Raw genomic sequence first — 27,537 nt, forward strand, 5'->3', positions numbered from 1 at the left:
GCCATCATTTGCCGGTCCGCCACGGAAGGGACATTGTCAGTGGGATCACGCCGCACGGGACTCCAGGGACCAGGAGCCAGTGCGTGCTTGCACCTGTAGGGAGGCCCGCCCCCAGCTCACTGGGCTGCATCACAACATCCGGTTCCCGCAGCGCGGGACTAGCCGGACGAAGTCCCGCGCGCGGGACTAGCCGGACGAAGCCCGGGCAAAGGGCCGGCCCTCTGCGGCCAGAGGAGGACGGGACGGGCCACCCCACCTGACTGTTTCATTGGAGGAGGTATCGAGACACATTTCACTTTTTGACTCGTACTGTATTGTTAACCGCCGCCTTTTGGTGTATTGAATACATACCATGTCCATCTGGGAGGAGCTTAATGCCCTGTGTGGCACAAAGTATGTACCGGATGTTTCACCACCCCCGATTTCGGGCAGTGTTCTAGACAATTCAAACGGAACCCCACAGGATTTAATTATAAATACAGACAATACTCAAGCCAATATACTGTCTCGGGGTCTTAATATTAAAAGGAAACATGACGGGGAAAATGATAACGAGAATCAACCAAAAATCCATAAATTGTGCACCAGCCCTATATTATCCCCCTCTAACCCAATTAAAACAACGGTGGATATGGCTGTGGATAAAATAGATGACCCTGTATCGTCATCCCAACTGACCTTACTGGCTCAGTTTGAGCAATTGTTATTATCTCTCATATCACTTTTGGTTATAAAAATTAATGATCTGGGGGACAGGCTGACTAGCATTGAGAAAACACTTAAAAGGAATTCTCCACCAACCAATAAGATGGCAACATCCATTTGCCCTAAACCTCCCATTATCCCCGAAAAGTTTAGGCCAACCATACGTAAGAATGTCCGAACTCAAATACTACCTCTTAATACTACAACCGTAACCGGCCCCAAAGTAGCACTAAAATCCCCGCTAATCAATCACATTGTGGCCAGAGCCAATCCAGTAAGGATGCCACGTATTAACTTACCTCCCGAAGCCGCCCCATATGTGACTGTTCTCTCTGGGGTCCCTGCACTTAGCCAGGGAAAACATGAAACTCATCAGGACCTGTTAAATAAAGCTATTTTCTGGCTCCAGAATAACAGACCGTTGCCACCTGATCTAGATGGTGGAATTCTGAGCGTTAGGAGGGTGGGGTGGTTAGGTACGCTGCCCAAAGACACCTCTGGGGACCTGGTGTTAATTAAATTTAAGAACAGGAACATTGCCCCCTACCTACGATTTTGCCAACCTAAAATAGGAGATGGCCCCATTTGCATTTGGGACTTGCACGATTTCTATCCGAGCTTCCCACACATCCCGTTACTCAGATCAACGGCAAAGAAAAACAACTCCTGGGGAAGGGGATCTTGTGCACCTAGTGCCACCCTGAGAGCCATCTATAAAGAGGCCATCCATGAGTACTAGCTTACATGGTAGTATGCAGTTAATAAGTAAACTGCTGATATAGGTTTGCCTGATGTTTTCCCCCTGAACCTCAAGCTAATTTGTGGCACTGTATGCATGACCCTTTTGTTTTTAGAGTTGTCCTATTCGTTTATGTTATGTCTTAATAATGATTAGTTGACTTATTTAATTCTGTTTTAATAGTTGATATTAACTTTGATATGAAATGTTAAGGCATTTACTTATGTATTGTTGCTGCTTTTATGATTTTTAAAACTAAAATCGAATAAAGCTAATCTGAAACTGAGTGGCAACATGCGTGGCTGCATGTGTAGTTACTTTTAATCCGTTTGAGCTAGAAACAATTTTTGGGGGGGACAAAATCTGGAATTTTTTCAGCAGATGGATTATGTGACAAATGTGGCCTTTGGAGAGGTTTTGAAAAAAGAGAAATAAGCATGAGAAAAGCTTCGACATGCCATGTTGATTTTGTAAAGTATAAGAAACTGTATGGTTCCTTTGGCCACAAAGAATAGCCCCAGAGGAACTGGATCACACTGTTAAAAGTCCATAATTCACCCAAGGGCCTTTCCCAGTCACAGACTGGTTTACCCCTTTCTGTTCACTTGCATGACTCACTCATAGGAAAGAATTGTCTTTGAACACCTGAAGACAAGTTAAGTCCTCTTAGCTGCTGTTATGAAGAATGTGTTACCTTCCTGCATATTGGAGAACTTTGTTTTCAACTTTAGATTTCAATCGCATTATCTAGACTCTATCTGTAGGCTTAGTGGTGCTAGACTTTTGCTTCCCGCCTCTTCTTACTCCATTACCCTGGAGAAGGGTGTGCAAGTCCTGCAAAGAATCTGCTTGATGTGAGAACAAACATAGCAGACAAGATGAATAGGACATTAGTTCAGCCTGCCAAATATGACATTTCTCCCTTGGTCTGGGTAGTGAAAAGGGCTCAGTGGGCCAAGGGTGTTGATGTTGCAGAGGAATTCCAGGCTACATTTTCGTAATATTTTTCTTCTAGAAAGCTTTTGCCCCTGCAAAACTCCAAAAAAAGTAGAAATCCGATTTGGGGGGGTATTGTTTTGACTTAAACTTCCGCACTTGTCCTCTGATGATTGAATTTTTTTTTTTATGGATACTTCTAACTGCAGAGTCCTCATCTTAGAATAATCTTCAAGCACCAGACTGGATCCGGAAACTTTACTCAATGGATGCTCCTGTGTACTGCTAATTGGCGTTATGTGGCACTGCACCGTAACAGAAATGACGGAGTAGAGCCACATGTAAGCACCACCCCTTTGTGCTGATATCCATTCTTTTCTTTCTGCTCCATCTGACTCGAATCTGCAGCTCTGCTCCCAATTTTATCAGACCATTTAAAAAAGAAATTCAGTATTCCAGTTAATGATATCCCTGCCTAAAACAGCTCAGGACACAACTCGAAGTAGTGCGATAAATGCATCAGAAGGCGTTCCATGATCAAGAAGCGATGTTGTATGTCCCCAACATAAGTAGAAGTCAGTTTTTGTGTAAGTCATATTCCGAGTTGTGGATGCAGACACAATCTCGCTCCCGAGGCTGTTCCAGCAAGCACTCCACTTCACAGTTGCAGTCCTTTGTTAGTCCAAATCGAAGTCCTAACACAAAAAAGCGAAGCAGGTCTCTACCCCATCCCGCCACTCTGAACCCAATGAGAATGTGCAAGGGGGTCAAAATGTGAGCTGAATCCCTAACTGGTCCCTGCGCACCCCAAGCTTCCTAGAACATCAGCGGCGCCCAACAGATTGAAGACTTCAAGTGACCATGCTGCAGGTTTTTGGTGCACTTCCAGCTTCCTTCAAACCCCAAGAAACCGCAGGTGCCCCTAGTTGGGTTACTGGGTTGCTGCTGTCAGACCCCTTGGGACTCATTTGAGGCCCTTCACTGACTCCAGTACAGTCTAACATTTCAGCTCCAAGGCCTACTTTGGCCCTTCCATGTGAACAACAGTACCAACACCAGAAGAAAATCTGGTGCTAATTCAGATGTCAGCCAGTGACCGACTTCAGCCTGGTCTTGACTGATGGATCGCTACATATTTACAATAGCCCATCCCGTCATTGAAGAGCCAGGCTCTAACCAGCTGCCTCTATCAATGCAGACACACTAAATAAACACAGGCTTAATGACCTTTTTTGCTCTGATTCTGAACAAAGAGCACCCCAGAATGGGAACTATGCAGTGGAAGGGTAGGTTTCTCTCCCCCCTGACTACCCCGATGAAAATGTCTCAGTGGATTTACAAGAGGCCAGTGGACTTGATATCTCCCCTGAGGCTGGATTTGACTCCCCACTTGGGCCACCAACGGAAGATAGTATAATATTTGCTGTAGTATTTCAACGCACGGCTGAGTTCCTGTATTTGCAGCAACCTTTAGTCAAGACTAACTCAAATGTCCCTGTGGCTATTTTTCATTCTGGCCAGCCATGTCTTATTCCTTGCACCCTTTTCATGAGACCCTTACTGATACCTTGATGGGGACTTGGTCAAAGCCCTGTTTGCGGCCTCCATTGAATTGGCGGTGGCCAGGAATCTCAGACCAGCTCTTGGTGACCCTGACTTTCTTAATGAAACTTTCTACTGAAGATAGCTTTGTATTTTAGACTTCAACCATTAAAGTGAATCCCATTCATTCACCAGGTGTCCCCCCCCCATGTCTTAGAGTCCAAAAGGATTGAAGCTTTTGGAAAACATATGTTCTTCTCTGCTAGCCTGGTATTGCAGTCAATAAATGCTGTATTTTTTGGTATGCTTCATACATGCTCTCTGGGACATGAGCAGTGAGATCTTGCCTGCGGTCCTGGAAGATCCTAGGACCTTTTTGGCTGTGACAATTTTTGATGGGCAATATACGGCCAAATATCTGATCCGTGCTGGGCTATATACTACTGATTGACTTGGGTGGAGGGGGTGTGAGTTAGGGTGGAGCAGTTGGCACCACTTGTGTGCTCTGTTGAAAAGTGTGGATGCCTCCCACCAGATTCTCTTACATATACAAGCACTGTAAGGTTTCATTTGATGTTCAATACGTACACATTGATAAAGCTTTGATGTTTGTGCAATGCTAACACACGTGAAACAGACACTCATCACAGGAACTATTTTACATAATGAATGGCCGATTTTCTTTGATTTGTGGCAACTTCACTACAGCTCACATCACAACTGTGGCATCCATTCTTCATAGTTTAATATTCAGGTTTCTTAAAATAATAATGATGCTGGTGATGCTGTAGGTGGTGCTCGTGTTAGTAGAGGGAATCATGATGTTAATGGGAGGTTGAAGAATACATTCTAAATCTATTTTGTTTTTTTAAAGATTGTGGTTTTGTTTTCCGTTAGGCTTCTGAACACAGCACTTCCAGTCCTTTGGCGGGAATATAACAAATTAAGAGAATCTAGATTGGTAGATAATACTATTGAAGAAGACTACAAGAAGGTGGAGCATTTGGTGCAGAGAGAAAAAGCAGTAGTGTGGGCAGATCAGACCATGGTAGAAGAGAGGAAGCAAGAGTGTCAACCCGATATTTCTCTTGTCATGGCTTTCCCAAACCTACAGTGTACTCCAAGCACTCCATGCAGTAAGTATAATGTATTCCTGAGAATTACTTTGTGCATGCATCTTCTATATTCAGTTTAGTAGATAAGTTCTTGTTTTACCACATTATTAAAATCCCTTGCTGAATCACTGTTGTTAGTTTTCTAACTGTGTAACTTTCAGATCCTAATTACTGCTGACAGGGTACCATTTCCTGAGTAGTACATCCAATGAATAGGGGATGACGCCTACTCCATCTCACTGAAGTTGTTCAAAATTCAGCATTAAGTACTGTGAAACTTTACAAATGCTAGATTTTCAGATAAATAGAGAGTTGCAGCCATTTTTTGGTCGAGCCTAGAGCAGCGCATGCACTGCTTGCTCAACTTTTAGTAAGCGTTTTTTCAAAGTGCTACCAGAGGCTTTTGCTGGCCTCAAGCTGGCGGTAACGTGCACACGCGCAGCCGCCATCTGTCTTTTCTCTGTCACTGCTAATTAAGTGCATCACGATTGCAATCACTTTCACTTTTGGCAATTTAGTGCATCGCGATCGCAATCACTTTCACTTTCGGCGCCAGCGCTGCTAATGCTTTTCACGCGCGCTTGTTCATTCTATTGGAAGAAACTTCAAGACCTGTCAGTCAAAGCATTTATTTCCAACTATCAAGGCCCACCGAAGGCATGCCCAGAGAAGCTTTGCAGGCACTTGCAGCATGATGGAGCATTTCTACATAATAAGCAGCAGCTTACAAATAGGCCATGAGCTCCTTGCTCCCACGCCTGATGAACACAAAAAATGAAAGGCGAGCTTCAAAACTGGAAGCTAGTGTGCTCGAGGGCATTCAAATAAGTATTTAATGCATTTTCATTTGCCATTTCAATTGCTCTATCACCCGGATCCAAGAACATAGACAAAACTTTAGAAACGGAAGGTCATAGAGGATCTAAGGTAGGTAGTTTACAATTAGAGGCCCAGGATACGGTCCAAGAAGCTTATGATTTGTCAAGTGACGTGATGGTTCCTATTGTCTGTTCTAAGTGTCTAAGCACAAAATGTGTATTTGAATACACAGTTTTTTGTACCTCTGTATCAAATAGGTCTGGTGTTTGTGCTTGGATCACTGGTAAGGGTATCCAAAGAATTCAAGTGAATCTTGTGATAGGAACTCTACAACTCCCCCCCCAAAGATTATTATTTTTTTCTTTTGACCAAATTAGTTGATTGCACCACTTTGTCGAATATACTTCCTTTCACTGGACACAAGTTTCTAAGCACCCTTGGCTTGTGGGTGTTTTGGATGCGCTTTAAGTAACCCATTAACCCACCACACCAAAAATGTTGCAACACTGTCTGTTGTTGCCCTTTGTCCAGTCAATGTACGGTAACACAATACCATGCCAAAACCTTCAGAAATGCGTCCACAAACCCTCACGATGCTTGCACTAACTGTGAAATTGACATGACAGCAGCATAAAGAAAACTTTACAACAACATGAAATTTTCTTTGTGCCAGTCTGAAATCGCTGCACATTCAACAGAAAAAGGACCACCACAGATCTTCAGACTTCCCTCTCATCTGTAATGTGCTTGCATCTACAATCAGCTCAGAAGTTCACGCTGGCTAGTATAATAGGCTCCCTTTCGTTTACAACTGCCCACATGGGCATTAAATTGTTTTTATCTACATGAAATCACCCACACTAGGACTCATGAAAGTTTTTCCACTGAGACATGAGGCCGGTCTGATATGTAACTCTTTTCAGGTCCTATTTCCTCATACAATATGGAGTGTAAATCATTTTTGGAAACTGATTCCATGAGCAAAGAAGGTTATATACATTGAAATTGGTAGTAAAAACATCGACTTTACATATTCATTTTTATTATGTTTTCACTATGTTGAGAAACTTCTTTAATTGTTTTGGGGAGGGGCCACAGGGCGGAAGCAGGTGAGATTAGTAGAGAGCATTAGACTTGCAGAACACTCACTAGAAAGGGAACTATATTATTTATTTGACCCCTATTTCTTTCTTTTTTTTTAACTTGATTATTTTCAAAAATAGACACAGAGAATAAACTGGTCAGATTTTGCATATGTCTATACATCATTATTTGGAATTCTTTCAGAGCTCAGCAGTTCACGTTTGACAGTAGGTGCCAACAAAAAAGACACGGATTTCAAATTCAGGTAGGACAATAGAGAAATGAAAACAAGCATTGGCATAGCCAATAGGTCTCCCTTTTGGGACCTTTTAAGTATTTACTTATGCAGCACAATATCCTTGGTGCAACAACATCAACTGTTGCATTGCTAAACACTTATAAGATCCCAAAGGCGAGACCTTTTGACTATGCCAATGCTTGTTCTGAAATGTTAGTGTACTGTAAGCATTTGTTGAGATTATTTAAGCCAATACTTGAGTTTATAATTGTGGTATTTACTATTTGTTGTTTACCTGTCCACTTAAGTTCAGTGAAAGTGTAATATGCGGATGAGAAGCAGACGTGGCAGTTGGTTGATATGCTTTTAGGGTATCAAATTACATGGGGCATTTACTGCTTGGGCAATATAGCCTTTTACCTACATTCGTCCTACCTTGCTCTACATAACAGCCTGGCACTGACCTTTTACCTAGTTATGAGCTGAATAAATGTTGATCAGTTTTCTTCGAAACATGCCTAATTTATTATGCATGAGGATTCCTAGTATCATATCTTAATCCCCTGCCCAGGACGTACACAGCAGGATTACCATCTTCTGTATAATAACTCTGTACAAAAGTGACCGTTAAATTCATCCTTGGACGACAGGTCCACTATACATAATGGAAAGCCATTATATATCTAGATAGAACCCCTGAGGGTATTTTTTGGGTATAAAAGAACCACATCCATGGAACAGGATTTTGAACTCGATTGGAATTGCTCCACAAGATTATGGTTTTGTAGTGCTTAAGGGATCGTGGCACTTCCGTAATTGTCAGGCTTTCAGAGATACACCAATGTCATAAGCCGATTTCAGGCCCCCACTACATCTACCATTGGTGTGTCTGTCCTAGCATGCCTCAAAGGTTTATCATAAGTGTACTATCCTGCACACCAAAACATTATAGAGCAGAAGCAAAGCTCTTAATGACTCGAGCACTTGACAAGTATCAGAGTCGTCACTGTTACAGGACACGCTCCAAATCCAATTCATATCCCCTAGCAGTTGAGTACTAGAGCAGGCTCCTTTGAATGACAAGTCCACCTATATGAAACAGAAATCACAGCAAAGTGATTCTTTTTCCTCTTGAGCATGTCACCAGGCAGAACCCATTTCTTAATGTTGTCTACGGAGTCTAAGCCTGTTCTGGAGCATATGCACTTGACTCAGGAGCCCAGTTCTGTGCTGGCTCTGAACTGGAGGCTGTCTAATCGCCTTCTAGTATTTAGACCTCTTATACTGCCCTTGCTCAGTTCACCCATGCTTTGCTGGTTATATTTAACCTCTTCTGGCCCCTGTTGGCATGCCTTTGGGCCCAATGGCCCTGCGGTATCATGAACCGTACCATTTTGGCAGTTGCATCTCCAGTTAGCCATGCTTCCATCGCCAATTCAGTGGGTGCCAAAGGGCTCGCACCTCTTTTGTATCTGCTGGTTCCAGATCAGGCATCAGTGTTACTTAAGACCATTTTAGACAAAGCAGAATGCAGACTTAAAGCTAACCTTAATGATGCACCCTTTTGCGATTCTTATTCGTAAGCTCCGCACTTTCCACACATAGATGAAATTCTTGATCCTGATCATGAATTTTTCAGATACCTAATGTAGGAAGCATCTCTTTATATAGTGGACCAAAATGAGGTACACTGTAAAGAGTCCAGGCAACCCTTATTGGGTTACAGAGGCAAAAATGCGAACACTAAAAGCTCTTTTGTGGTAGTATGGGTGAGCAGTTTAGGCTTATCAGATGGTAGTGCTAAGCATTTGTTGTACTTATAGGCAATAAATGAGACCCACTCTAGAATAAATCAGAGACCAATTTAAAAAATATCTTATTTATATATACATTTGATACCAAGTACTTCATTATCAAGTCAGTACTTTTGCAGATACGAATTTTTACAGGTAAGTAAATAGTTCAATTCAATGCATCTTTCTGCAGCAGTGCTTCCCTGTCGGAGAAAAGGTATATAATGCATACGGTTATTTGCAATCGGTTGGGGGGGAAGTAGGGGGTCTCCTTCAGGACTTAGGACTGAAGGGGGTCTATGGTCTCAACTACCACCAGCAGTTCCTCGTTATCTGATGTGTCCGTATGCATAGGTGCTGGTCGAGTTGGTAGCTGTGGTTGCTATGCTGGTGGAAAGAAGGGGGGCGTCTACAAACAAGCTGCAGAGGGGACCTCAGGCCAAGTCCAGGAGCTCCGAGCAGGAGTCCTGGGTCACAAGGATCCTGGGAACAAAGGGGCACAACCGAATACTCCATACAAGGGTTTGGGTTGGGTGCAGAGTGGAAAGGTCAGCTGGACCTTGTGCATCCTAGTGGCTTGTGGTTGTAGGATTCACAGGTTAAGGGTACAGAATCAGGAAACCTGGGTGTAGGAAAGTGCCCCTTTTTGCATGGTAACCCCCCATTTTTGGGCTGACATCTGATGTTTCGTGACTTGATGTGCCCTGGATGCATGCCAATCAGCTTCCCAGGGCATGTGTTCTCTCTCAAAACTGTACCTTTACACCCACAATTGGCACATCTCTGGCCACAGGTAAACCCCCTGTGTAGGCCCTGCACCTTAGCACCCACACAGGCTGTGTGTGTTTGGTGCAGATAAAAGTGAAGAGTCAACATGTCACACATCCCTATGTGCCATGCCAACAGCCCACTGCCTAAGGCCTGGGTAATTCACCCGTCTAGCAGGCTGCACTAGCCCTCCGGTGAGGGTAGAGTGGCATGAGCCCTGTACCCCTACAGTGTCTATGTCCATTCTTAGACATTGTAAGTGTAGTAGACCATAAAGAGTATATGTTCTGGGAGTCAGTCATTACGAACTCCACACCTCCATAATGGCTTTACTAAAACCTGAAACGTTTGGTAGCAAACATTTCAGCACATTAAACCCACACTGATGCCAGTGTGGGATTTAATGTAGAATGCACTCAGAGGGCATCTTGGAGATGCCCCCTGAAAAACGACCAGCCCTGGTGTGGTTCCTGAATGGCTGCCCTCCATTTGCCACCACCAGACAGGTTGCTGGATCCCTGGGTAGAGATCCTCTGCTCTCTGGGTTCAGAGACAAAGCCCATCTTTGGCAGAGGTGTAATGCCTCTTCCCCCAGGATGGGCTGGGTCCAGGAAGGGGAAGCTTCGAAGGTCTCCTGCCTTTGTAAGCTGTCCCTTCCTTTTGCTTCCACCAGCAACTGGCACCCACCGGTTCTGCCCCCCACCTTGGGCGGGAGAATCAGTGGGAAAACCAGGCTAGGTAGAGAGTTATGCCCACATTTACCAACCCCACCCCTCAGGTGGGGGAGGCGAGGTGACGTACACATCTCAGTTCCCTCCATCTTAAAGATGAGGGGACTCAGCCAGTTAGGGAGAGGCTCATACCCCCTCACACTGGAGGGTGGCATAATAGGAGGTGTACCCACCCCAAGGAAGGGACCCATTGGTCCCGACCTGCACACCCCTTTAAACGCCCCTAAAGCTAGTATTTAGGGGCAACCCTGGACCTTGCCTCATGAGATTAAAAGAAGATAGAAGAAGAACCGAAAAGCCGTACTGACCAAGGATGAAGAGGACACCTACTGCTTTGGCCCCAGCCCTACAGGCCTGTCCTGACTCCGACCTGTCTACAGCGAAGGAATTTATTTGTGCGTTTTTATATAGCAAGGACTTTACCCGAAGGTGTCAGAGCGCTTCACAATAGGAACAGAACTGATACATGAGAACATTACAAGTGAACAAAATGCAAAAGCAAACGTTACATTAAATGAAGCAATAATGACAATCGTGAGCCTTACAAAAGTGACAATCGTGAACCAACAAAATACAAGAGGTAGCAAACGGTGCATTACAGGAGGAAAAAGTGACGTGTGCAGGTTACAAAAGCGTACAAAGTAAACAGAGGTATAATACTGCAATATATGGAGGGACCTCAAGCACAAGAACAAACGTAGGAATCTGCTAGGCCAGCAGCTCCCCAGGGCCCAGAGGACCTGCCCTGCACTCACCTTTCAGACTCTGTCTCTCATGATCACCTGATTTGCTCAAGAAAAACTCCAAGACCAGAATCCTGATTCTGGCGACTGCGCGATTTGCCTCACTCCACACCCGACTCCCACTGCCTGAGTTCTAGTGGCGAAACACCACGAGGAAGTCTCCCCAGTGATCCGGACCTGGGATCCCTTGGGGCCGGCCCAGTTAAAGTGGGAGCTTCCAGGGGACCCACGCACCAATGGGACTGCGGTGGGGAGCCTGAAGGTCATTGCTGGCTCCACGCGTCCTGCATGAGCAGGCATTGCTTTTGGGCAGAGGGAGTTGCTAACATGCAGTTCCTCTGTCCAAAAGCAATTTGTAACGGGGTGTATCGGAAGTCCCTAGCATACGACTCGTCCCCACCGCATACAAATCCCAGAATCCCTCGGGACGCCACGGCATGCATGGAATTGAATGTCCCTGTGTTTCCATCACCCCCTACTGACTCTCTTTCCTCACCTCAGGACATGGCCTCGAGCAGTTCGGAATTGGCAGATATGGAGTGGCCCTTTAATTCCTGGAAGCTGGCCGAAGGGGAGGAGCCTGCGTACTACGCATTTCCGTCAAATAGTCAGGACCCGGAATCAGAGGGGTGCTTGTACACCCGGAGGTCGGAGGAGAGGAACGCGTGGAGTACGGAGTTGGAGAAGACGAAGATAGAGACTGGAGAAGGAGGATTCGGGAGACGAGGGACAACGGAAAGAACGTCACTTGAGACGGAGGACGACGGAGAGCGGCAAAGACCACCTGAGGCCGGGGGAGTACAGGAGGAGAAACACCAGAGAGAAGCTGAGACGGCGCCAGCTACGGACGGCGAAAAGCCAGGAGGCCACCGTTCCCACGAGCCGCCCAGCCACTCACCCAGGGGAGGTGCGTGGCTCATTCAGGTGCGTGACCGCTTGCGGGGCTGGGCTAGTAGTAAAGGTACACTAGGTACCAAGCCACGGGAGACCTAAGTCCCGGTACCCTATTCCTGTGCACTACCCTTCAACCACATAGGGCACTGTTAATAGCTTGAGCACCGGTGAATTCTCCCTCACTCCCTATCCCTATGTTCTCGTGAGTGTACAGTACTCTCACTCAGACCCTGTTTCTTTTCTGTTTCCTGTCTGGGGAGGAGCACGAGACAGCCGCGACGGACTCCGAGGAAGAGCCAACCCCCCGAACTCAGGAAGTAATCCGCAAGAAGGAGAAGGTCCGTAGACGTGGAAGAAGTCGCAGCAGGTCACCCCGGAGGCCCCCCTCAAGTCGAAAGAGCTGTACTGACCATTTGTTTTCCTTAATAAACCCGCAATTGACCAGAACTCGGTTGTTGCCTATTTCTGCCGTGCCCCCACTCGGCCCCAGTCTTACACAATTCTTCTCTGCTTCGGGTAAGCGAGAGCATTTTACATGCTCTTGCTTACTCTAAGTGGAGCAGGGTTTGTTATGGCTTGGCAGCCCCCAAGGCCATCTATGTCCCCAGGTTGGGGGCCAAGCTGCTCCCCTCCTTTTCTTTTTATGTGCCCCAGGGAGGTGGTGCTCCCCATTTAGCTTTAAAATTAAAAACTCTCCTTAAAGCCGATGCTGGGATACATAAAAAGCAGTCAAACAGAAGCTTGCAGCAAATATTTTTTTTTACCACCACTTCAATATTTAACTTACTAAGTATAATTCAAAAATAATTTAGCATGTTAGCCACCTTATAAAAATCATATATACAGTGCTGCATAGGCTGTAATATGCTTTTAGCATTGGAGTGTATGGATGAACTTTGCGCAGTAAGTAAAAATATTTTAGGGGCATCATGATTTAGGACAGATGTTGCCATGTGTAATGTCATTGCAACATGCAAAGCAGAAATCTGTGTTATTTTCACACTAGTGTAATTGTACTCTGGGAACAACATGGAAGCTGGCCTTTTCACGGAAGTGACAAATGTCTGGACGTGTTTTAGTTGTTACTCTAAATAACCTGTCCTATTGAACCACATATATTTTTGCCTCACTGACCTATTAAGAAATATTAAAATGTTAAGCATAAATTAACATTATTAAATTAAATATTTGTCCACTCAATTGAAAGTGATTTCTGTTAAAGTAAATTACATTAGTGGTAATAGAAATGTCGAGTAAAACGTTTCACTGAAGAAAAAGTAATGTTGGTCTAACTTTTGAGATGGAGATGGTACCCCATATTACGACTCTAGATAGTGGATAGTTTTTTAACGATTTATCATGAGTTTTTTCTTTTTCTTTTTTTTAAACTGCGAAGTATGAGGGTCTTTTGTGAGAATTATCAAAATACCGTGTTTCCCCCCAAAGGTGCCCGTAAACGCAGTGCACGAGAACCACAGATGGATGCCATAAATAGCAAATGTGCTCTGGTCAAGCCCTATGAGAGTAAGTGTTTAGTTTGCTTTGGTTATATTGATAATTGACTCTGATTGGAGCCGATTTATATGTTTGCTCACTGGAATTTGTTTTACAAGTGTTCGCTGATATAAATGTTATTGATTTCTTCAAGTGTCATTTAAATTTAGCTTCGCCAGTTGTCTAACGATTAAAGTCGTCTTCAAAAAAATGATGTCCCTTCTGAAGTTTTAAGGATATTTTTTACTTGTTGTTTCATTGTTCTTGTGTACAAACCATGTTGCTGTACTTCTAATAGATCCTACCACCAACTTCACTCCACTGCCTTTGTGGTTCTGGCTACCAAGTACAGCTTTGATAACGTTTTTCATAAAAAACAAACTTCTCAGGATACGACGAAACTGACGTTGGTATCCATGGTTTGTTTATTTTATGAATTTCACGAAGAAAATAATTAAATGACTATGTTCAGTACTTTATTTGATTTCAAAACAGACAATGTTGCATTTTCTGCATCTTTTAAAATTGTATTTGCAATAATTATCCAACACTATAGTTAACGGTGGAAATTGAGTTTAGGGTTTCAAAGAGTTTACCAATGAGCCTGATTTGATTCTGAGAATGATGCGTGAACAAATCAAACAGCTAGCTTTCCGAGTTCGAAGACCTGCTAGCTAGATAAACTTAGGACAAAAAGTACAACACTATATAATACTAGGGAATACGAGCACAGTATCGCCTATCAAAAAAATCAGAGAGCCCAGACAGCTGTCTTTGAGTCAGTGGCTGTATTAGAAGAGATGAAGGGAGCTCTGCAGGACAGCACAGCTGTTTATTCATTCAGAACAGTATCTCTCTGAGCTCCACAGTTGTAATTACTAGATCTTGAATTCACCAATCTGATATAGTGTTCCAATAGGCTCTAGTGCAGGAGTAATATCTTTTGCCACAATATTGTCTTTTTAATAAGAGAATTCCACCAATCCAATACGCCAGTCTCTTTTAATGGTATTATCTCTTCAATCCAATTCACATTTGTCCATAATTGTCCTTCAGCCAACACGTGTTTCGTCTGATGCTAATCCCCGCATCAATAGACTTCATCAGGGCTGAAACCCAAACATATTTACAATATTAAATGAATCCGCTAGTCAAATTATTACATTAACCATTACCAAATTTCACCACAAAAAAGAGTGTGTAGTGCTTAGCAAGTCAAATCAGGAGGCTATCAACATTACCCATAAGAGTAAGAAAAAGATAGGCTCAAAGATTCTCCCCAGTGAAAGTTAAATATATACCATATCATGTGCTCAAAAGGGAATACAAAATTAAGGTAGTCCCAAACGCACCATTGTCGAACTCATTAAATAATAGAGTATTACCTCAGTCACAGTTAGCTCTTGTCAAAAACAATAGTTCAAAATATTTCAGTATTTCGTAGAGATCAGTTAGAGGGACCTAGAACAAAGGTATACTATCCCGGTAAGTCTCAAAGTTTATGAGAGTATCTAATAATAACCAACAAATACATGATGTCTAATGCCTAGTAAGCCAAGCAGTACATCACTGTACTGATGCAATAAAAATTTTCAAACCTACTCGTATTTTATCTTGCATACACAAAAGATTTTTTTGAAACCACAATTAAACAAGTCTCACCTATCAACGTATAGGTTAATCTTCTTCACAAGGAACGTCAAACGAGATACAGCAAATTCGGTATCTGGATACACGAGTACGTGTACCTAAAACAAACGAAGTATCCTTTAAGTTTCCAAAAACACTCAAAGTAATCTATGACACGTGTACGTTTACCAATGGGTAATTATTAGAACATTAGATATTCAGACAGGTAACTTATAAGTAAACGGTGAACAATGCTGTATTAATAGTATTATTGAAGTGTGCATTCGTAAATTCGTTTAGATTGTGTGGCTTAGATGTCTAGTGCAAGTTAGTTACTTTTGAACTCACAGGTTCGAGTGAGCTATTAATATTATTCGACCCATGCAATTTTTAATTTTAATATTTGTTTTATTGACTCTCTAGCAACTATTCTTAAAATAATGAGGGCTAAATTGTTCCAGAATTTGAAATACTATTTAATTACTTTCTGGTGTCCGATTATTGAAATAAAGATAGGACCAACGTGATGTTACAATACAATGTCATATTGATGAAAACAGTGTAAATAATGATATTCTACAATGTGTAACTATTTACTTTAGTTCACATTAAGGTTGAAAAGGAACATTAGATTTCACACGGAGTACATTTACGATACAACTTTTGTATCGAATTTTGTCTTAAAAATTACCCAATCATCGGTTTACTTTGTCTATAAAGTTACAACTCTTTCCGGACGTATTTTAGAATAAGACTGAGCTGTAATAAAGGATTATTATATACTTTTGACTCTTTACACATGGCGCGCGAAGTTTGGAGCTTATGTGTAGCATTTAAATATGGCGCCTAAACAGAACGCGAACGCGAAAGCCGGGAAGTTTACGAGGAGATATTGCGGTCAATGGACAGGTAAAACGCTTTTTTACCGACTTTTAACGTTGATGAGTCTTAAACGTTACTTATGCCCTGATAATAGTAATCCGCTTACATATACTCGTGTAATTTACGATTCCTCAACGTTACCTATGTCTTTATATTAGTTACTCGTGCAATTTACGAATGCACACTTCAATAATACTATTAATACAGCATTGCTCACCGTTTACTTATAAGTGCCCTGTCTGAATATCTAATGTTCTAATAATTACCCATTGGTAAACGTACACGTGTCATAGATTACTTTGAGTGTTTTTGGAAACTTAAAGGATACTTCGTTTGTTTTAGGTACACGTACTCGTGTATCCAGATACCGAATTTGCTGTATCTCGTTTGACGTTCCTTGTGAAGAAGATTAACCTATACGTTGATAGGTGAGACTTGTTTAATTGTGGTTTCCAAAAAATCTTTTGTGTATGCAAGATAAAATACGAGTAGGTTTGAAAATTTTTATTGCATCAGTACAGTGATGTACTGCTTGGCTTACTAGGCATTAGACATCATGTATTTGTTGGTTATTATTAGATACTCTCATAAACTTTGAGACTTACCGGGATAGTATACCTTTGTTCTAGGTCCCTCTAACTGATCTCTACGAAATACTGAAATATTTTGAACTATTGTTTTTGACAAGAGCTAACTGTGACTGAGGTAATACTCTATTATTTAATGAGTTCGACAATGGTGCGTTTGGGACTACCTTAATTTTGTATTCCCTTTTGAGCACATGATATGGTATATATTTAACTTTCACTGGGGAGAATCTTTGAGCCTATCTTTTTCTTACTCTTATGGGTAATGTTGATAGCCTCCTGATTTGACTTGCTAAGCACTACACACTCTTTTTTCTGGTGAAATTTGGTAATGGGTAATGTAATAATTTGACTAGCGGATTGTAAATATGTTTGGGTTTCAGCCCTGATGAAGTCTATTGATGCGGGGATTAGCATCAGACGAAACACGTGTTGGCTGAAGGACAATTATGGACAAATGTGAATTGGATTGAAGAGATAATACCATTAAAAGAGACTGGCGTATTGGATTGGTGGAATTCTCTTATTAAAAAGACAATATTGTGGCAAAAGATATTACTCCTGCACTAGAGCCTATTGGAACACTATATCAGATTGGTGAATTCAAGATCTAGTAATTACAACTGTGGAGCTCAGAGAGATACTGTTCTGAATGTCAATTTACCCCGGAGCTCTGGGGTGTTTTGGTGACTGTCTGGTAACCAGTACCTTTCTCTCTTCGAGTTCACACTTCAGATTTTTTCTATCTTGTAATACATTCCTTACTTAGAGCTGTGCGCCTGATCTTTGACTTGGTTACCAAAATTTGATTGTTGTTTATTCATTATTGGGGTATCTTTCACAGATTAACATGCCTGAATCATTCCCCGTCGTCGAGGCGGGAGTCCCACGGTAATAATAAATACAAAAGCAGTGCCTTAGTAAGAAACTGTAGTAGGCTGACAAGACAATAGGCCCAAAAAGACCCAAAGCTTAGTAGCCTATCTACCTCATTGTATGAAAAAAACTGAAAAATAGTTCCAACCAATCAGATGCCAGCACCCTCTAAAACCTTCCCAGCAGAGGCAGTTCTCCTCAGATTTTCACCGCAAGTCGTGTGAAAGAGATTCTCAGTTTTCTTCTTTTTCTCTTCAGGATGTCTGAAAAGAAAGCTCCCTTCAAAGCTTGCAGGACCTGTGCTAAAAAGAGGGTCCATGTAGATGATCAGCATAAAGACTGTCTACATCCTAACCATATTGTTTAGGATTGTATGATTTGTAGAACCTTCCCTGCCAAAACCATCAGGGACATGGAGGCAAGGGTTCTTTTATGGTTCAAATCATCTTCTACAGATGAGGAGAACAGGGCCTCTACTTCCAGCAAAAGAGCCAGATCCAGGGACAGCTCTTCTCCTGAGGGGAGGAAACATCACACATCCTCTCATAGAGCTTCAGCACACACACACAGTTTTTCTTCTCCTCCTTCTGGATCACCTTTATCTCCACCTTCACAGTCTTCCAAATCTTCAGCTACAAAAACAGTGAGTAAAGCCCAGATCAAGACTCTTTCTCTGGTGTCTTCTCACACAGTTTCGGTGACCTCTTCTACTTCAAGTACTTCATCTACGGTCTCTACAAGAGCTATAACCTCTCCTATTGTGTCTTCAAAAATTTCTACTACAAAGAAGTCTTCTGGGACTAAGGAATACTCTTCTGTAACTTCTTCATCTAAGTCGCCTTCGACGGCAGCGTCGACGCCATTCCCGTCAACTGGTTCTACATCTACAAGTCCTCGTCGACGAAAAGCCCGTTGACGTAAAAAATATAGTTGAAGACAAGCCCGTCGACGGTAGTCCCGTCGACGAAGAGCCCGTCGACGATAAGACCATCAACGGCAGCCCCGTCGACGAAGATCCCATACACAGCAGCCTCGTCGATGACGAGCCCGTCGACGAAAATTCCAACAGCAACATCATTGTCAACGGCTCAGTTGTCTATTGCACCTTTGGTCAAGACGCCCCTGTCGACAAAGAGTCCCTAAATGACCAGAAGTCCACCTGCGAGAACTTGGTAAGCGATTCCACAGGTATCTCAAGCGTCGCCTGTTACGTACACCCATTTTCAACTAAAAACGTACCATAGGCAAGACTATACTAATATATCTCCATTGTTACCATCACACATCTTGGAGACATATGTAGAAGAAGAGGAATCTGATGAGAATGACTGGGAGGAAGAAGGTCCTTTTGGGATTGCACGCCATCCGTCCGAGTTACACATAAAATGACAAGAAGAAGAGGAAGACTACCAGGGACATTTTTATCAAGAAGACTTATCTATGCCATATCATGGGCAGTCACATAGAGTTCCACGTTCGGACGAGTCAAGTCACCTTCCTCCTTCTCTGATCCAAGATATGCAGGCCATGTTGGCTGATTATCGACAGAGGTTTCAACCTACACCGACTACTCCAATTTTACCTACCATGCCGGCGGTTACACCTACGCCACCTATAGAAGATCCAACTTCTCCGAGACACCCTGTAGAAGTTATACTGCAAGGGGGTCAGGATACTTCTTCATCAGATGAGGATGAAAGAAGAGGAAGGTGAATTGCCTAATGATGATGTACCTGGGGATCCTTGGGATGAATATATAATCCCCATGCCTTCGCCTCCTATGCCTCAACCCTCTGATTCACCAGCTGATGATATTGGCGGATTTCATAACATTATGCAACGGGCTGCAACAAGGTTCGAACTTCCGGTCACTAACGAACAATCTGATTTTTTTCTTCACGACTTCAAAGAAGGTTATAGAAAAATTGCCAGAGCAATACCGATCATAGATTTTATTTGGATGGAAGGCCTTAAGATAATGAAGACACCTGCCTCTCTACCCGCGGTCCTTCCTCGAATTGAAAAGAAATATCGAGCAACACCAGACACTCCATCTTGCCTTGTGGGACACCCGCGTCCAGACTCTGTAATTTCGCAGGCTTCACAGCAGAGGTCAAAGAATCCATCCACCCCAATCTCAACCCCACCAGATAAAGAAGGTAGACGATTGGATTTGATAGGCAAAAATGTTTTCATCAATGCTACGTCATCCATCAAGGCAGCAAACTCTCTGGCAATCTTAGCACGTTATGACCGCCAGATGTGGTCAGAGTTATCTGAGTTCTTAGAACTTCTACCTAAAGATCGCCAGCAGGAAGCACAGAGAATAGTGGTCAAAGGGGAACGGGCGGCACCAGAAATTATTGACTGCGCCTTAGACATTTCTAATACTCATTTTCGGCAGCTAGCGGGGGCTGCTGTTCTCAGATGCCAGGGATGGCACAAAGCAACCTCTTTTAGACCTGAGGTACAGACTAAAATACTGGACATGGCTTACGATGGTGAGTCACTATTTGGTAAGCATATAGATGATGCCTTGCTGATCATCAAGCCCGATACGGACACGGCTAAATCGCTGGGTAACCTGCACTATAAAAGAAGATCTTTCGCGGGATCAAGAGGTCGTGGTTTTTCCTCTAGAGGAAATTACCACAGTCAACAAAACAGGCAATACCAATCTCAATATAAGCAGCCTTATTACCAGTCCTCTTACAGGCAATCATCTTCAAGCAATTTCTCTCGTCAGGGCGGACGACGACAGTCAAATAATCAAGGCAGTGACTCAAATAAAAGACAATGAGCTTTGCCGGACGCCAGTCAAATCTTTTCCCCTCCCTGTGGGCGCAAAGATCTCAGCCTTTTTCCAACAATGGCAGCACATCACATCAGATCAGTGGGCCCTCGACCTTGTTCAAGGAGGTCAAACTCTACAGTTCTTAAGGAAGCCACCTATGACCCCGCCCAAGGGTCCTCCTCCCCCTCGTATTCACTTACTGTTCAGGGTAGCTATAAACATGTTCCGCAAGAATGCGATAGAATAAGTTCCAATCTCGCAAAAAGGGAAAGGATTCTACTCTTGTTTCTTTCTCATAAGGAATAAATCGGGGGAGTGGCGCCCGATTCTCGACTTGTGCAAGCTCAACAAGTTTCTGAAGAAGCAGAGTTTTCGAATGGTGACGCTGGCAGATGTGTTGAGCTGTTTTAACGAAGGGGACTTTATGGCTGCTCTGGACATGGAAGACGCTTACTTCCATATCCCTATACATCCCAAACATCGCAAACACCTAAGATTCACAGTGGCTGGTGTCCGCTTTCAATTCAAGGTACTTCCATTCGGACTGAAATCAGCACCGAGAATATTCACAAAATGCCTAGCTCCAGTCTCTGCCACTCTGATGTATTCAAGTCTTCCCATACCTCGACGACTGGCTGCTCAAAGGACCATCAAAGCAGGCTACGAGACAGGCTGTCAAAAGTAGCCTTCATCTATTCTCAAATCTGGGGCTCACTCTCAATGCAAACAAGTCACAGTTGCAACCTCTCCAGGTTCTAACTTTTCTGGGAGCAACGCTAGACACCAAACAGTGCAAGGCGTTCTTGTCAGAAGATCGTCAGAACAAGTTACAAAACCTGGCAAAGGTAATTTCAAGAAGAAAGTCAGTTTCAGTCCGAACATTCGCTTCTCTTCTGGGTTTGTGCTTTTCGACGGTCAGCTTAGGCCCGCTTGCAAGGCTCAGGATGAGACCTCTGCAGGAAGAGCTGCATCGGCAATGGGAACAGGCCAGAGGGTAATTTGACGATTCCATAAAGGTAACCTCATGAATGATGCATGCTCTTCACTGGTGGTCAAAAAGAAGCAATCTATCTCCGGGTCTCACGTTCCTGACCACTTCCCCAGAGTTTGTCCTGACCACGGATGCATCCATGGAAGGTTGGGGAGGACATCTCCAAGACCTTCAAATTCAAGGACGATGGTCTCAACAATACCAGCAGAAGCACATCAACAGTCTCGAACTACGAGCCATCTTTCTTTCTCTGCAGGCATTCCTTCTGAGAATCGCAAACTCCTCAGTGCTGGTGTGTACGGACAATACCACCAGCATGTATTACATCAACAAGCAGGAGAGAACGAGGTCTCTCTCCCTATCGCAGGTAGCTCAGGAATTGTGGGAGTGGGTTATAAAACATGGTATAACCCTCAGAGCAGAGCACGTCAAGGGAATTCAAAATTCTCTGGCCGACAACCTCAGCAGATCTCTCACAGGGTGACACGAGTGGGAGTTGGAACAAGAACAGGTGAACAGGATCTTCCGTATGTGGGGCACGCCATCCCTGGATCTGTTTGCAACACAATAGAACAGCAAATGCCTTTATTACGCCAGCAGATTTCCTCAACTGGGATCAAGAGGGAATGCCCTGTCCATGCGATGGTCAGGGATTTATGCGTACGCTTTTCCCCCTGATACCATTAATACCGAGGGTTCTGCAAAAAATGAAGAGGGAACATTGAAGTCTCATCCTAATTGCTCCTCGCTGGCCGTAGCAGTATTGATTCCAAGAGTTATTCCTGTTGTCACAACAGCGTCCTGTTCGTTTAAAGCCAACACTCACGATGCTGACGAGAGAGAGAGGTCAGATTCTACACCCGGATCGACAGTCGCTTCACTTGCTCTGCTGGCTCCTTACTTCTTAGAATTTAAGGATCTCAAAATTTCTCAGGACTGTAGAGATTTTCTCAGGACTGTAGAGATATTCTATCTAAATCCCGTGCTTAAAGTACTATCAAGTATATATATATATATAGGGGGGTTTACCCTAACATAGTCACTGGGACCTGGGTTCTGTAAGTACTGAGAAGGGGGGTCCCAGTACTATCAAGGCATATCGCTTTAAATGGAAGCGTCTTTGTCATTGGTGTGAAACAAATAATGTTCATCCACTCCAGGCTCCACCAGAGGATATCCTACCGTACTTACTATCCTTAGCTAAAGCAGGTCTAGTTTTCTCATCTATCAAAGTCCATCTTGCTGCGATCTCTAGATTCAGAAATAGTCCTAACAGACCATCACTCTGTTCTTCGTCACTTATCAAATAATTTTTAAAATGGCTTTTTCGTGTTTTTCCTCCAATTTGACCTCTACCTCCGGAATGGGATCTCAGTACAGTTTTATTTCAATTAATGAGGAGGCCATTTGAGCCAATTCACAAGGCCGAGCTCAAGTTCTTAACCTGGAAGGTGGCACTTTTATTAGCTCTCACTTCAGCCAGGGGGTTAGTGAAATCCAGGCTTTCACAATTTCGGAACCTTTCCTGCATTTCACTAAAGATTACGTCACGTTACGAACAAATCCAAAATTCATTCCTAAAGTACCGTCTCAATTCCATCTAAACCAACCTGTAAAGCTGAAAACTCTTCCCGGATCCAGTTTCACTGGCAGAAAAAGCTTTACACTCTCTTGACGTAAAACGTTGCTTGAAGTTCTACCTTCAAAAGAATAAGGATATCAGACTATCTAATCAGTTGTTGGGTGCTTATGGTCAAGCCACATTAGGACAGGCCACGACAAAACCAATTGTAGCCAGATGGCGGTCTTCTGTCATACAATTTTGCCATGATAAAGCCAACAAACCTTTGCACAGAAATGTCAAAGCACATTCCACCAGAACTATGTCGGCTTATACAGCCTTATTTGCTGGGGTCACATTGGAGAATATTTGTCGTGCTGCGACATGGAAGAATGTCCACACGTTCACGAAACACTGCTGCTTGTAATCTGCGTCACAGGACGATGCAGCAGTGGGACAAGCTGTTCTTCAACATCTCCTTCATTAAGGTAGACTTTTAAATATCTCTCATATTGCATTTATGATGCATAAGTATGATCATGTTCACTGTAATGTTTCTGGTTATCAAATATTGTTTTTTAATATGCAGTATGTTAAAGGGCTATAACAATTTCATTTCAGAGGGTTTCTGCATGGGTATGTATTTACATATTCTAGTGCTCTATAACCTTCCGGATGTGTGGGGGATATGTAGATTTACGCCTTGTCTCCCACCTTCCGCAAACAACATTATTAGGTTTACTGCTTGCTACTCTGATTCAGGCATGTGAATCTATGAAAGATACCCCTATACTGGAAAAGAAAATAAGTTACTTACCTGTAACTATAGTTATCCAGTATAGGTATCTTTCATAGATTCACATGCACCCACAGCTTTTGTATTTATTATTACCGTGGGACTCCCGCCTCGACGACGGGGAATAATTCAGGCATGTGAATCTATGAAAGATACCAATACTGGATAACTGTATTTACAGGTAAATAACTTATTTTTTCTTTTCCAACCTGTTTAAGGGTAAAAGGCAGCTTCTTTCCCTGCAGTGGTCCCAGAGCCCACAGCACACCAGTGGGGTGTTGCTTCTTTTAATGACCTGTAACATTATATATAGCTTGCAATGGGAGCATTCAGATTGGAAAGGAAGCATTCAGATTGGATGGTGTACCACCACACTTTCGGATCCACACTGTCGACCTTCCATTATTTTGAATTGCAGGATACGGATTGATCATCATTTTGGATTGGCTTTAATTCAGAAGCCAAAAATTGTACAGGTAAATATACTTCTGCAGTATTTTCTCCATGTACTTTAATCGCTTTAAAGTCAATAGTTTGTCCTTTATTTATTTTCCTTATCTCATCATGAACCAAAACTAATCGCGGACTGTTGCACTTTTCTCTAAACAAGGTTCCCAGTTACGCTGAAATGAGTCAACCACAGAAAAAATGGTGGCATTTGGCAAAAGTTAGAACTTTATATAACAAATTGTGCTTATTGTGATTTGATCTAAATCCTTTCAGCCATTTTCAAGTGCTCAGGTTCTGCTTGAAGGTGTTCAAAAGTTATGTATGTCTGAACAGTTGCTCCCTTGGTACCATCAATTTCAAATAATATAGAGGCCTCTGATTAGCCGGGATTTTTCTTTTGTCCCCATTGGCCTTTGTGGTACTGCAGGACCGAATGACTGGTTAGCTTCAGCCAAGAGAAAAATACTGCAACCACCATTACAGAACCCAAGGAATCGGTCTCTGTATCCTAGAAATGGGTAAGAAATTGACCCAGACCCCCTTTTCGGTACCCAGATCCAAAAAGAAAAATGAATACCATGGAGCCCAGCGTGACCCTTCCATGAGGTACTGAGATACTCCTGCAGGAGTACCTTCCTCTGGTAATTTTACACAGTACCTCTGTACCATATGATTGAACCTTAAGTGGAGACACTGCAGTACCTGCGCGAAACAAAAACAAACAAAAAATGTGTTGGCAGGGTGATGGGCGTCCATGGGATTTCAGGCACATGTACTTTGGCCAAACCCACAACCCGCTTAGCATAGCAGAAGGACGTACACACCCAGGGGGGCAGTTAGTCCATGGTGGAAGGGAGTGTTTAGGCATAGGGTCTAGCCAGAGGACAGGTCCAACAGCCAAATGGCCGTACTCAATGGGAGGTTGGCCACCCACACTATGGCCAATAAAAACCAGGCCTGATGTGAATCCCTAAGGTGAACTACCCACTGCGCTCGGCGAACACAGAGTGACCCTTCCATGAGGTACTGAGATACTCCTGCAGGAGTACCTTCCTCTGGTAATTTTACACAGTACCTCTGTACCATATGAATGAACCTTAAGTGGAGACACTGCAGTACCTGCGCGAAACAAAAACAAACAAAAAATGTGTTGGCAGGGTGATGGGCGTCCATGGGATTTCAGGCACATGTACTTTGGCCAAACCCACAACCCGCTTAGCATAGCAGAAGGACGTACACACCCAGGGGGGTAGTTAGTCCATGGTGGAAGGGAGTGTTTAGGCATAGGGTCTAGCCAGAGGACAGGTCCAACAGCCAAATGGCCGTACTCAATGGGAGGTTGGCCACCCACACTATGGCCAATAAAAACCAGGCCTGATGTGAATCCCTAAGGTGAACTACCCACTGCACTCGGCGAACACAGAGTACAACGTAGGGTTCCACACAGTACAGTGGAGGGTTGGCTGAGGGAGGTTAGGCATGAGGAAGTTGGGTACTGGGGTCTGCTTTCAGGTTAGCTCTGTCCCCAACCCCCTTGCTGTGGATGGTTGGGGTTGACACTGTCTGGAGCAATGGTTAGTTATCAGTACTTCTGCAGTACCTGTAATGGAGGTTGAAGGAAAGTGATACTTTTTTTACATGGTCACCTCCACTGTTTGCTCACTGGTAATGATGTTGATTGGTAGTGCACTGTGTCCCTGCTAACCAGTCTCCAGTGCCAGTACTCCCTAAAAACAAGACCATTGCAATAGTATCCCAGTTGGCAAGGACTTTAGCACCCCTGTAAGTCCCTAGTAAATGGTACCCAGGGCACGGTACTAAAGAGGGTCCCTAAGGGCAGCATCATGACTAATGCCACATTAAAGAAATTACACGCAAACAGCATGCAGACTGCCATTGCAGGATGCATAAAATAGCGCAAACCATTCCGAAAACAGGACATTGCACACTCACTGGGTGCCATGTCCTTGTACACTGCATATACTATGTAAGTCACCCCTACAGCAGACCTTAGGGCCCTAAAGTAGGGTGCATTATATTACATGTGATGGCTCATCTGCATGAGCAGATATGTCCCTGTAATGCCTAGTTCCATTGCTAGAGATTGCAAATGATCAGGAAGCCATCTTAAGGTCATCAATAAATCAGGATTTATTAAGCGCAGCTAATCACCCGATAAGGTATTAAGGCCCTTGCAGGCCTCAGAGACCTAATCGAACAGCCAGGTCTTGAGGGCCATTCGGAATTCCCAGTGAGGTGATGGTCCGGAGTAGCGTGGGGAGGCTGAGGTGGGGTGTGATGTGGGTTTCTTGGGGAAGGCCGAAGATGAGTCTGGCTGTGTGGCATTCTGTATGTCTGAAGTCTCTGTGGAAGGTGTGCAGCGATTCCGATGTAGAGTGCATTGCTGTAGTCCAGTTGGCTGGTGATGAAGTGTGTGAGATTTGGTGCGTCTCGTGTTTACGGGTAGCCACTTGAAGATCTTAACGTGGCATGGGCAGAGTGAGGAAGCAGGCAGAGGAGACAGTTGATCTGTGATTTCATGGTGAGCTTGTCAATAATGAGTCTGAGGTTTCTGGCGTGGTTGGAGGGAGTGGATGCGGGTCCTTGGTCAGATGGCCACCAGGAGTCGTTTCATGTATTGCTGCTGTTGCCAAAGATCAGTACTTCTGTCTTATCTGTGTTCAGCTGCAGGCAGTTGTTCTTCACCCAGTCGACAATGTTTGTCATGCTTCTCTGGAAGTTGGTTCTGATGGTGGTAGGGTCGTTGGTGAGTGAAAGGATGAGTTGGGTGTCCTCAGCGTAATAAATTATGTTGACCGTGCTATATGACGATCTTGGCCAGCGGGGTCATAGATGCATTGAAGAGCGTTAGGCCGAGGGATGAGCCCTGGGGGACTTCGCAGGTGATCTCCTTGGGTTTAGAGGTGAAAGGTGGGAAGTGGATTCTCTGGGTACTTCCTGTGAGAAAGGAGGTGATCCAACTTAGGGCGTCCCCTTGGGTGCCGATGTCGTGGAGTCTTTGATCAGTGTGTGGTAGGATACGGTGTTGAAGGCTGCCAAGAGGTCAGGGAGGATCAAAGCTACTGGTTCCTCTCGGTCAAGGAGGGTTCGTATGTGGTCAGATAGCTGTGATCAGTGCGGTTTCAGTGTTGTTAGCTGCGGAAGCCGGCTTGGGAGGTGTTGAGTAGCTGTTTCTGCTCCAATTGTGTCATGAGTTGTTTTTTGATTATCTTTTCCAGTACCTTCGCTGGGAATGGGAGCAGGGAGATTGGCTGGTAGTATTTGAGTTTGTTGGGCTTGGCTGACGGTTTTTTGAGTAGTCGTTTGACTTCGGCATGTTCCCAGGCATAGGGAAATGTTGCAGTGGTGAT

At 43.8% G+C, this 27,537-nt stretch overlaps 1 protein-coding gene across 3 annotated transcripts in view; it reads left to right on the forward strand.

Annotated features, from left to right (window-relative positions):
- The window catches only part of KIF18A (kinesin family member 18A), a 379,530-nt gene that overhangs the window by 190,000 nt on the left and 161,993 nt on the right, over positions 1–27,537 (forward strand). For 2 of the 3 annotated variants that reach the window (XM_078684198.1, XM_078684200.1), the window contains exons 13-14: positions 4,820–5,058; positions 13,553–13,630. In XM_078684198.1, coding sequence (XP_078540324.1) covers positions 4,820–5,058; positions 13,553–13,630 — 317 coding nt within the window. The remainder of the gene's footprint in view (positions 1–4,819; positions 5,059–13,552; positions 13,631–27,537) is intronic. The other variant, XM_078684201.1, reaches the window with a different exon arrangement.

Source organism: Lissotriton helveticus, chromosome 3_2 (assembly GCF_964261635.1).
Source record: "Lissotriton helveticus chromosome 3_2, aLisHel1.1, whole genome shotgun sequence".
In the NCBI taxonomy this organism is placed as follows: Eukaryota; Metazoa; Chordata; class Amphibia; order Caudata; family Salamandridae; genus Lissotriton; species Lissotriton helveticus.